The 12,740-nt window shown below is 43.0% G+C and overlaps 1 protein-coding gene across 1 annotated transcript in view; it reads right to left on the bottom strand.

The window, feature by feature from the left end:
• Window positions 1-2,906: 2,906 nt before the first annotated feature.
• Window positions 2,907-12,740, bottom strand: part of ctdp1 (CTD (carboxy-terminal domain, RNA polymerase II, polypeptide A) phosphatase, subunit 1) — a 285,110-nt gene continuing 275,276 nt past the window's right edge. The window contains exon 13 of the mRNA XM_078539924.1: window positions 2,907-3,892. Within this exon, the coding sequence (XP_078396050.1) occupies window positions 3,757-3,892 (136 nt within the window). The 3' untranslated portion in view covers window positions 2,907-3,756. The remainder of the gene's footprint in view (window positions 3,893-12,740) is intronic.

Raw genomic sequence — 12,740 nt, 5'->3', positions numbered from 1 at the left:
TGGCAGGATCAGAACTCCTTTAGATCAGAGAATCAGAATGTCAAATTTGAATATTATTCAATGTTCATAATTCAATAGCTTTCAAAAAGGGATTTGGCTAAATACTTGAAGGAGTAATATTTGCAGGGCTACGGGGGAAGGGTAGGGATAATTGGATAGCTCTTTCCAAGAGCTGGCATGGGCACAATGGGCTGATTGGCCTCCTTCTGTGCTGCATCATTCTGTGTACAGATAAACCGAGCATCTGCAGGGACGTAAAGAAATAATGATCGAAAACGGCTCTGTAGAAACTTTTAATACTGGAAGTACATTCATGTCAATGACTAAAATCACTTTCTTACCCCATATACTTGAGACTTTATCAGCCACACATCTTCATCTTTCTTTCTCATCGGGGTTGTGGAACTGTTCAGCAACAGTCTTGACTATTCTGTGTGTTAGACTAGTTGTTATAGGCTAAATATACTGCTAGGAATTTGAACACCAAACACATTACAATTTATAAAAAAAGTTCAAATGTGAACGGATGTACCACCTGCAAAAATACAGAATGAGTAAAAAGAAAATATCAATGTTAGAAATCAAGCACAAATGCAGATCTATAAGTTAGGTTTGCTCAGCAGCTTTGGAAATTGAGAACACGTGAATATTATGGTTGGAGCCGAAACAATAATTAAACCACTGGTAAGATAATTACAGCTAGTCTTAAGGTTCATTTGGCATGTGCTATTTCTCGATGAATTCTGTCAGCATTCTCTCCCTCTGTATTGAAACCGGATGTCTGTTAGGCAAAGGTTCATTCTGTTTAAACAAAACATGCTGGAAAGTAGCGGTAGCCTTTGATAGTCAGCATGTTTACACATTGAGTAGCTGAATCGTCCAAACCAAGATCATCGCAGGTCCAATTCCTGGGCTGTGCTGAGTTATCAGATCTCAGTAGTAGAGTCAGCATCTGAGGGGGAAAAAAATTGACGGGTGCACCAGCGAAAATAACCTTGCTTAAAAAAGACAGCAGAAAGAAGATGCATCGAGCCAAATCTGCATTGTGAATAGAAGCCTACCAAATCCCTTCGAGCCATTACTATTTATCGATAAATATATTATTCGTGTTGTGAATTCCCACAAAGTACAAGCACTGACATGGGCCCATAGATTACCGAGATTCGATAAATAAACTGGGGACCTTGTCACCCAGAAGGGAAAGGCTGCGTCTTGCAGCTTTAGTATTTGAAAAAGTTCATTTAAAAATAAAATGTTTGTGTTGCCACTCAGGTGTCAATTAAATATCACATGTTTGGAGCTGCAATTTAATGAGATTGTGAAGTAAACAGTTATACTATATGAATGGAAGGAAGGGTACAATGAACATTTCATACTTGGGGCAAAAAAAAACAACATAGAATCATCTGCAAGTTAGGCTTGATAAATATTTTTGGGAATTGAGATCACATGAATTTTATATCGGGGGGGGCCCACAACAATAATCAAATCACCTGTAGGATATTTACAGCTGTTCTTAAATTTCATTTAGGGCATGTGCTATTTCTTGATGAATTCTGTCAGCATTCTCCCCCCCTGTATTGAAACCGGATGTCTGATAAACAAAGATTCATTCTGCTTGTCGAGGCGGGGGCGAGGTGTGTGTGTGTGTGTGTGGGGCGGCCTCTGATAGTCAGCGTGTCTGTCCATTGTGTAGCCGAGTCTTGTAGAGCAATATCATCCCGGGTTCGATTCCTGTGCTGCATTAGGGCTGCAACGATTGCCCTCACCTCCCCCCCTCCCCAGTTATGGGTTGTTATCGAGCTTCTTTTGCTGCTAGCCTGAAGATGTGATTATCCAATGAGGACTGGTTTAGTAAGCTGTGGGTGCCACTGTGGGTGAACAGACGACCAAAACTGATGCCTGAATAATGGCTACTTAGTCACAGCGCCAGAGAATCAGACACGGGAAATGGTCACCTTCAGGAGGTGAAAGGTGAAAGGCGAAAACTGAGAGAGAAACCTGAAAAAAGATAACTAACCCGAGGAATGGTGTTACCTTAAATGCAAACACAATTAAGATCATAAATTAATCAGACAGAAAACTTTACAAAGAGAATAATTTATTCAAGGGAAAGAACAGATGCAACTGCTTCCTGACATATATATGTTCTTTTCCTAACGCCAGTGAGATTAAGAAGAGGTAAATTGCCACTATACAGTGTACAAATGTTAGCACCAATAACATCACAGTAAGGGAAGATGGTACACAAAGTTCTCCCTTGCTGTTCTTCCAGGAGAATTCAATCACCTCCGGGGGTTTAGAAAGCTGCAAACGTTATGCTCTTATACCTATAAGGGGCAAAAATATATTCAGCAAGGAAAAAAATAATCTATTTTCGGGAATTTGTCAGGGGTTGGTCAGGTTAGATGAAGGGAGGTTTGGGGGAGGCTGTTGTCGAGCATCAATGCTGGCAGAGATCAATTGGGCCGAATGGCCTCTTTCTGTGATGTAGGATTCCACATAGCTGCAGGTACCTTGCAAGGCCGATAAAAAATACCACAAAGGAAACTGGTAAAATTCTGCATCTCAAGTCAAGTAATTGCATTGAAGGGGAAGCTAGGTAAGTGCATGAGGGAGTAAGGAATAGAAGGGATGTGCTGATAGGGTGAGGTGAGGGAGGGTAGGAGGAGCCTTGTGTACAGCATAAACGCCAGCACAAACCAGTTGGGCCAAATGGCCTGGTTCTGTGCTGCAAATTCATCGTGATTCTGACTGTAAATGTAGGAATTAAAAAACGTGGAAGATGGCCACTTGGGACATTTCACCGTGCCGAAGGTGTCACACCATTGCAAGTTCTGTTGTTATTTACCAAATCAGTCCAGCGACGACAAGAGGGGGAAAAAAAAAATCACCTGCACAACATGTACAAAATAATTTTTAAATCTTTATTTAATGAAAGAAATTTTCAGTGTGTCAAATATGAAATTGGATATACAAAAACTTTACATCAGTCCTGCAAACAAGGAAAAAAAAAAATAAAACCCTCAACTAGGAAATCCTATTGTTACTTTTCTGCACGAGAGAGAAAAACGAATGAGAAGGGGAAAAAGGCTTATGGCAGTTTAGGACTGCACAGCACACTGTGCCAAGATCCCGAGTTACAAAGGAGTTCAGAATTAAAAATCTACACAATGTTCTTCTGAAGAACCTAACTTGTCTGTAACACAACTTTGCTTTAAAACCATGGAAAACAACAAACTATTTACTGAATCAAATCACTGCATCCCGAGCCCCCTGCCCTTCCCAGGAAACGTTATCAGTCCCGGACCCCACTTCGTGAAAGGGTCAAGGAAGAATTTACTTGATGCTAACAGATCACAAAGTTTTTGCTTTCGTTCAGTGCTTAACGAGCGTTCCTCACTGCCGCGGTGATCCCCGTTCTTTGGCTTGGCACACCAACCTTACTGTAATACATTCCAGAGCTGGCCCTCTGCCCCATTCCACACCCCCTCCCCCCACCCTCCCCCTCCACCCCCAACCCTAGCCCGCCCCCCCACACCCCCCCCAACATTTTTACAGTTAAAATGAGAAAGGAAAGACAGGAATTTTGTTCCCTTGGTAAAAAGAATGCTCGCAAGAGGGTTCGTGTCGAATCCGGTTACTGATTCTGGCGCAATGATCGTACAGATTGGCAATAAATTTACAACATTCCAGGGTCTTGTGTGAAAAGTCTGAGATCTGTTACATTAAGTAAACTGCTTTCAAGCAGCTGCTTCAAATGAAATCATTCAGTTCGGCTTCAAGCGCTGCTGCCATCTCGTCAGCCTCGGAGCTGCTGTCATCCTCGTTGCTGGACAGCTTGCTGGAGTCGCTGCCTGCCCCATCATCTTCCAACTTTCGCTTGTGCCCCCTTCAAACGACAAAAAAAAACAACAATCCCACATTACCGGAAGGAAATAAAAAACCAAACAAAAGCGGGGTTTGCTTCTTCCTGGTGTTTTTTTTTTTCCCCACACTGAGCTCTCGAAAACCGAGAAAGAAATGGAGGCCACGCAGAAAGGGCGTACTGATTTTGCATCAACAGCGTTGAAGAGCGTCAGGGTAATCATCAATTTACCCTGTAATCCAGAGACCCAGGGTAACGCTCTGGGAACCTGGGTTCCAATCCCGCCACGGCAGATGGTGGAATTTAAATTCAATGAAAATCTGGAATTAAAAGTCTGATGATGACCATGAAACAAACCATTGCTGATTGTCGTAAAAACCCATCTGGTTCACTAATGTCCTTTAAGAAAGGAAATCTGCCGTCCTTACCTTGGTCTGGCCTACATGTGACTCCAGACCCACAGCAATGTGGTTGACTCTTGAAAACGCCCTCTGAACAAGGGCAGCTGGCCTAGCCAGCAACACCCACATCCCACGAACAAATTTTAAAAATCTGCCCTTATTCATGCAGGTTAAGTGTGGCATTTTTAATTACAGTTTAATAAAGGGATAAACCTGTTGTGTCAAGAAGACTGCAGCAATCAGGAGTGGACAATAATTGGCAAAAGTGAAAATAAACCAACCAATTCATTTCATGAGTTTGTGCAAGAGCGACAGATCAAGGTTATACAATTCATGAGAAATGCACTGAACTTTTATCCTTTCCTTTTGCAAATTTCATCTGTAACATTGGAGGGAAACAAAATAATTGAATTTTGTTAGTCCAACCCATTTAAGCACAGATGGTGGTTTAATGTTTCCCATTAGCTTATACAATGCAGCTTTTTGGCCACAGTAATCTCCAGAGCAATGAAACAAACACTACTAAAGGATCAGTCTGAAACAATGCTTCAATGCCAGTACAAAAGTGATTATACTTGGGCAAAGTTGGTCACTCAGGTTATGTGCCACATTAACCAGTGCCTTGCCATCTCCTGAAATGGGAAAAGCACAAATGGTGCTTTTATTTCAAATAACAAGTCTATGCTTCATAATATTTCTGTCACAAAAGAAAATCTGATTAACCATCATAAAGTACAGGCAACAGATAAATTAAATGGCAAAACTAACGGATGACTTCAAATAAATAAAAAATAAGCCAATGATATATTAGTTTCCCTGCATTTCCTTGCAATATTCAGGAAAATTGAGGTTTATCATAGTCTAATTACTTTTTTGCTGCCTTTGAGTTTAAAGGGAATGATTAGCTAGTCTAGTGCCATCAGGTTTTACTGATACTGACAATGGATGAATCACTTATTAAATTACTAGAATGTCTAAATGTTCAAATCCCTGCCAGGCTGACAAGAAATTTCTGCCTGTTCTGTCAAATTAGCTTGTCTGCTCTTTCAGCTTGAGCCAAACAGTGAGAAGTCTGAGAGCAGGAACAGGAAACTGCTCCCAGTGTTAACTGACACGTCAGATACAACTCACCCCCTGTCACCGGGACCTACCATCCTGACCCCGGTGAAATTCCACCTCTCCCATCTCCCCCACCCCACTCCACTTATCTTGGGTGTCAGGCTCCAGTAACAGACAATACTGGGGACTGCTCCACCTGGCACTGCTGGGTCTACAGAGCATCCTTTGGAATCCAGCTCAGAGTCAGTACGGCACAGAAGGAGACCATTCAGCCCATTGACTCCATAATTTCCTTTTGAAGTCATTGATCATTTCTGCTTCCACCACCCCACAGACAGTGGGTTCCAGCTAATTCCGACTCCCTACACAAGAAAGTTCTTCCTCACATATCCCCCTGCATCTCTTGCACAAAATCTTAAATCTGTATCTCCTAGACCTGGTTCAGCTAATGGGAATAGCTTTTCTTTGTCTACCTTATCTAAACCTGTCATAATCATGTCCACCTCTATTAAATCTCCCCTCAATCTCCTTTGCTCCAAGGAGAACAACCCCAGCTTCTCCAAACTAACCTTAGAGTTGAAATAAATTTTTAAAGTGTTTATTTTCATCAGCATTAATGCTACTCATGTATTATTACAATCCTATGGCATCACATATACACAAATATCTTTCACGTCTATAAAAACACTAACCTAGGAGGTGCTAAATATGTGTAAATATGTAAGAATACCTTTGCCTCTAGTGGGTTGTCTCCTCCCAACATTTGCATAGATGGTTTTGTGGAGAGTGCTTAACATGAATGATAATTTCAACAGTATTATTGCAGCTATGACAGGGCTGTGCCTTTTAGTGTGGTTCGAAATGTTTTTTTGACTTGAGGCAAAGTTCTCCCTTTTTAAGCATCATTTGCTAAACACAGACGCAAATTGGAAATAGTGGCCGTGCTGCCATGGGACTCTACAAGGCCCTAATTGTTGTTGAATAGAGAACAAAAATCTTTCAGAATCACCTAAATAACCCGCAAGAACGAGGTTTTGAGGTGGGGAGGGGTGGAAAATAGACCACGGGCCGGATTTTTTGCCATCAAGTCAGGAAGCACGAGTTGGGAAATTTCCTGACCTGTCTCCATATAAACATTCCCTACTCACCTGCCAGATTATTTTTATTCCAGGGATGGGGAAGCAGGATCGAGTTGGGCCCGCAGACCCGGAAGCAGTTTGGATGCGACCACGGAGGCGTGTGAGTGCTGAGACAGGCTGGTTAGAAAGCTTGCCCTGGTTCTCTGGGGCTTTGTCCCAGTTGTACTGAAAGCTGTTAGGCCTTCACCCATTCCCCCATGCCTCTTCTTCACGCTCACTATAATACCAATGACCCATATAATAACAGCGGCAAGTCTTGAAATACACTTAAAAATATACCCATTCAAAAATCTGCTTTGAAAAAAAAACTGCTGCTCTTATAATCCTACAAAAGTGTCAATCAGACAGAGCCATTACAGCGTCAATAACAGCAGCTGCACCACACTTCGCACCCTCTTACTCTTGCCCAAATAAACATGCAGGCATTAAAAGAAGCAGCTCAAAGAAATAAACTAAACCATTAAGAATGGTATCAACGGAAACAGATGCCTAGACATCCGTTTCTTTAGATGGCCTTATTATGAATTCTTGGCTGAGCTCCAGTGGAGAAAGGGGGAAAGAACATCTGGGGTCCACTTTCACCACCTCGCATGACAGAAAGGAAGACTCACACAAGAGCAATTGGACAAACTCAAATCCCATCACTGGAAAAAGCTTCGCTACTTTAAGGCTCCGAAACCAACAGATTCTAACCTTACTTTAAGTACAGGAAAAGACTTAACTTGCCAGCAGCATTCCGTGTCAACATGCTACAGGTTTTGAAGGCTTTTCATTGTTATGGACAAGAAGCAGTACCTTAATCCTTAAGGAAATGAAACACAACATAACTGAGTTCTTGATGCTTTTGATGTCTTAAATTAGCGTTTGTCACCACGTAGCCATACATCTTAATGGTCTGTCCCCGTTATGGCCTTTTAAAGCACATTAGATTTGTCTTACTTTTGCTATTGTCGCACACGCAATTTTCCAAAACATTTCATCATCACGGTTAAACCTGCATGAATAGGTCTTATTCTTCTCTAAAGAAATAGGGAAACTATCATTGAATGAGGACATGCATCTTCACTGGAAATATATTTACTAGGAACACAATTAACTACAGAGTGAAAGTTAATGGATCTTGACTTGGGGAAACTGGTTACTTATGGGGGAAAGTGCACTAAAAAAGAAGGCATCTAGGTGATTCACTTTAGAACAATGTTGTGACATTAGTTTATTTTCATAACTTGCAAGATAGGTTACAGCCGAGCTGCAATGCTACAGGAATATTTCAACGAGAAACGTAAGTCGCTCAGCTCCAACCAACAATTTTCAGTGGGCCACTGAATCACTCAGTAAATGGGTAGCTTCCTGTCTCGATGATTTGTGTTCCATCTAGCTTTAGTATGGTATTAAAGTAGAGAGCCTTCCCTAGCCATAATTTTTTTTGGCTTTCGACATGTTCCTGAACCACGCAACCTCAGGCATTCTCCTTAGTGATTTTCTCCCGTGTCTTTATCAATACCATTGCTGTGGAGGAACAGGCCACTCAAGGGCATGCAATTGGAGAGGGAGTCTGGCCCCTGTTCAATGCCTCCCTCTGACAGCTGAGATTTTACAAGCAGGAAACCAATGTCCCATTATTCTGTGGTGCACTAGGTTAGAGTTTCAATGTGACCAATCACCTCTCCATTGCTGGTCTTCTTAGAGAACGGCAAGATAATATTCCCCAGCACTGAACCAGGTATAAAAGACAATGATACAATAATATTGTTTATCATCAGTATAGCCGATTTTCCAAATATAATAAGACCACAGACCATAAGATGTAGGAGCAGAAGTAGCCCATCGAGTCTGCTCCTCCATTCAATGAGATCATGGCTGATCTGATATCCTCAACTCCACTTTCCTGCCTTTTCCCCATAACCCTTGATTCCATTACTGATTAAAAATCAGTATATCTCGGTCTTGAATATACTTAATGACCCAGCCTCTCCAGCCCTCTGCGGTAAAGAATTCCACAGATTCACTACCCTCTGAGAACAGAAATTATTCCTCATCTCTGTTTTAAATGGGCGCTCCCTTACTCTGAGATTATGCCCTCTGGTCCTCGACTCTCCCACAAGGGGAAACAACTTCTCAACATCTACCCTGTCAAGCCCCCCTCAAGAATCTTATATGTTTCAATAAGGTCACCTCTCATTCTTCTAAATTCCAATGAGTACAGGCCCAACCTACTCAACCTCTCCTCATAAGAAAATCCCTCCATACCCGGAATCTACCTAGTGAACCTTCTCTGGATTGCCTCCAATGCTAGTATATCTTGTTCAAAATTGTTCACAGTATTCTAGGGTGTGGTCTAACTAGTGCCTTGTATAGTTTTAGCAAGACTTCCCTATTTTTATATTACATTCCCTTTGAAATAAAGGCCAATATACCATTTGCCTTCCCTATTGCCTGTTGAACTTGTATGTCAGCTTTTTGTGATTCATGCACAAGGACTCCCAAATCCCTCTGTGCTGCAGCCTTCTTCAGTCTTTCTCCAATTAAATAATATTCAGCTCCCCTATTCTTCCTGCCAAAGTGCATAACCTCACATTTTCCTACATTGTATTCCATCTGCCAAGTTTTTGCCCACTCGCATAACCTGTCTATATCTCTCTGTAGACTCTTTTGTGTCATCCTTACACTTGCCTTCCCACCTATTTTTGTGTCATCTGCAAACCTGACGATGGTACATTCACTTCCCTCATCTAAGTCATTTATATTGTAAATAATTCAGGCCCCAGCACTGAGCCCTGAGGCACTCCACTAGTTACAGGCTGCCATCCCGAAAATGCACCCCCCATATCCCAACTCTCTGTCTTCTATTAGTTAGCCAATCTTCTATCCATGCTAATATGCTACCCCCAACACCATGGGCTCTTATCTTATTAGGTAGCCTTATGTGCGGCACCTTATTGAATGCCTTTTGAAAATCTAAATATATTACATCTGCTGGTTCCCCTTTATCTAACCTGCTTGTTACCTGCTCAAAGAATTCTAATAAATTTGTTAGGCATAATTTCCCCTTCATGAAGCCATGCTGACTCTGCTTGATTAGATTATGTATTTCTAAATGGACTGTTATTACATCCTTTATAATAGACTCCAACATTTTCCCAATGACAGAGGTTAAGCTAAATGACCAAGAGTTACCTGTTTTTTGTCTCCCTCCCTTTTTGAATAAGAGTGTTACACTGGCCATTCTCCAATCCTCTGGGACTTTTTCAGAATCTAAGGATTCTTGGAAGATTACTGCCAGTGCATCCACCATCTCTGCAGCTACCTGCTTTAATATCCTAGGATGCAACCCACCAGGTCCAGGGGGCATATCAGCCTTTAGCCCCATCAGTTTCCCTGGTACTTTTTCTCTGGTGATAGTTATTGCATTTATTTCCTCCCCCCCACGCTTTTGCCCCTTGATTATTTAGTATTTTTGGAATGATATTAGCATCTTCTACCGTGAAGACCAAAGAAAAGTATCCAACTCCTCTGCCATTTCCTGGTTCCCCATTATTTCCCCAGCCTCATTCTCTAAAGGGCCTATGTTCACATTGGCCTCTCTCTTCCTTTTGATACATTTAAAGAAGCTCTTACTGTCCGTTTGTACATTACTTGCTAGTTTACCCTCAAAGTCTATTTTCTCCCTCTATTATTTTTTTGGTCATCTTTTGTTGCTTTTTAAAACATTCCCCAATGTGGGGTTCGCTGGCTGGGCCAGCATTTATTGCCCATCCCTAATGCCCTTGAGAAGTTAGTGGTGAGCTGCCTTCTTGAACCACTGCAGTCCATGTGGTGTGGGTACACCCACAGTGCTGTCAGGGAGGGAGTTCCAGGATTTTGACCCAGCGACAGTGAAGGAACAGCGAGTTATTTCCAAGTCAGGATGGTGAGTGACTTGGAGGGGAACTTCCAGGTGGTGGTGTTCCCATCTATCTGCTGCCCTTGTCTTCTAGGTAGTTGTGATCAGGGGTTTGGAAGGTGCTCTCTAGGAAGCCTTGGTGAATTCCTGCAGTGCATCTTGTAGGTGGTACACACTGCTGCTACTGTGCGTCGGTGATGGGGGGAGTGAATGTTTGTGGATGTGGTGCCAATCAAGCGGGCTGCTTTGTCTTGGACGGTGTCCAGCTTCTTCAGTGTTGTATTTGCTGCAACCCATCCAGGCAAGTGGAGAGTATTCCATCACACTCCTGACTTGTGCCTTGTAGATGGTGGACAGGCTTTGGGGAGTCAGGAGGCGAGTTACTCATCACATGATTCCTAGCCTCTGACCTGCTCTTGTAGCCACAGTATTTATATGGCTAGTCCAGTTCGGCTTCTGGTCAATGGTAACCCCCAGGATGTTGATAGTGGGGGATTCAGTGATGGTAATGCCATTGAGCATCAAGGGGCGATGGGTGGATTCCCTATTGTTGGAGCTGGTCATTGCCTGACACTTGTGTGGGACGAGTGTTACTTGCCTCTTGTCAGCCCGAGCCTGGATATTATCCAGGTTTTGCTGCAATTGGACATGGACTGCTTCAGTATCTGAGGAGTCGTGAATGGTGCTGAACATTGTGCAATCATCAGTGAACATCTCCACTTCTGACATTATGATGGAAGGTCATTGATGAAGCAGCTGAAGATGGTTGGGCCTAGGACCTGAGGAACTCCTGCAGTGATGTCCTGGAGTTGAGATGACTGATGTCCAACAACCACAACCATCTTCCTTTGTGCTAGGTATAACTCCAACTAGCGGAGAGTTTTCCCCGATTCCCATTGACTCCAGTTTTGCTAGGGCTCCTTGATGCCACACTCAGTCAAAGGACAGTCACTCTCACCTTGCCTCAGGAGTTCAGCTCTTTTGTCCATGTTTGAACCAAGGCTGTAACGAAGTCAGGAGCTAAGTGGCCCTGGCGGAACCCAAACTGGGCATCACTATCTATCAGGTTATTGCTAAGCAAGTGCTGCTTGATAGCACTGTTGATGACCCCTTCCATTACTTTACCAATGATGGGGAGTAGACTGATGGGGCGGTAATTGACCAGGTTGGATTTGTCCTGCTTTTTGTGTACACGATATACCTGGGCAATTTTCCACATAGTTGGGTAGATGCCAGTGTTGTAGCTGTATTGGAACAGCTTGGCTAGGGGCGCGGCAAGTTCTGGAGCACAAGTTTTCTTGCCAGAATGTTGTCAGAGCACACAGCCTTTGCACTATCTGGTGCCTTCAACCATTTCTTGATATCACGTGGAGTGAATTGAGAATCTTTAGAATTTAAATAAAATTATTAATGTGTAAAGTGACTGTTATCTGACTTTCCAAAGTAGCTTTAGTGAAGGGTTTAACTATAGCTGACACACCAATCTCTTAGCCACGCATTTAACTCCTTGACTTTATTTACCCTATGCTAGTTTACCTGTGGCTCAGGTAGTAATCCCAAGATTATTACCTTGGAGGCTCTGCTTTTTAATTTAGCTCCCAACTGTTCAAATTCATTAATCAGAACCTCCTTTCTAGTCCTATCAATGTCGTTTGTACCAACATGGATGACGACAACGGGATCCCTCCCCTCCCACTCCAAGTTCCTCTCCAGCCCTGGGGAGATGCCCTTCACCTTGGCACCGGGCAGGCAACACAGCCTTTGGGACTCACGCTCACGGCTGCAGAGAACAGTATCTATCCCTCTAATTATACTGTCCCCTACCACTACTACGTTCCTATTTCCTCCCCCCCACTTGAATGGCTCCCTGTACCATGGTGCCATGGTCATCCTCCCTGCAGTCCCCACTCTCATCCACACAGCTTGCAAGAACCTTGTAACTGTCGGACAATTGCAGGGGCCGCAGCTCCTTGAATGCTACCCCCTGGGTCCCCATACCTGCCTCACCTGGAGTCACACCCCCACCTATCCCTGATCTCAGACCAAATTTGAATGACCTAATCTGAGGGATGTGACCGCCTCCTGGAGCAAAGTGTCCAGGTAATTCTCCCCCCTCCCTGTGGCGCAATATCTGCAGCTCAAATAAAGTACTAGGTTAAGTCCTGAACTATTGAAGAATATTTAGTCCTCAAGAAGGTGTTGTAAAGAACAACAATGATGATGTACCATGTCAAGAATGTAAACTCGAAGGAAAGGTGAAGGAGGCTGGGCTTGTTAACATTAATTAGGTCAACTTGACCTTTCTGAAGTGTTTATATTTTCTGAAGGGAATTGACAAAGCTGATCCAGACAAACTGCTCATGTTGCCAAAGGTTTCAAAGAGTAGAGAG

This window comes from Cetorhinus maximus, chromosome 4 (genome assembly GCF_964194155.1).
Source record: "Cetorhinus maximus chromosome 4, sCetMax3.hap1.1, whole genome shotgun sequence".
Classification (NCBI taxonomy): Eukaryota; Metazoa; Chordata; class Chondrichthyes; order Lamniformes; family Cetorhinidae; genus Cetorhinus; species Cetorhinus maximus.
This window is presented reverse-complemented; position numbering and strand designations above follow the sequence as displayed.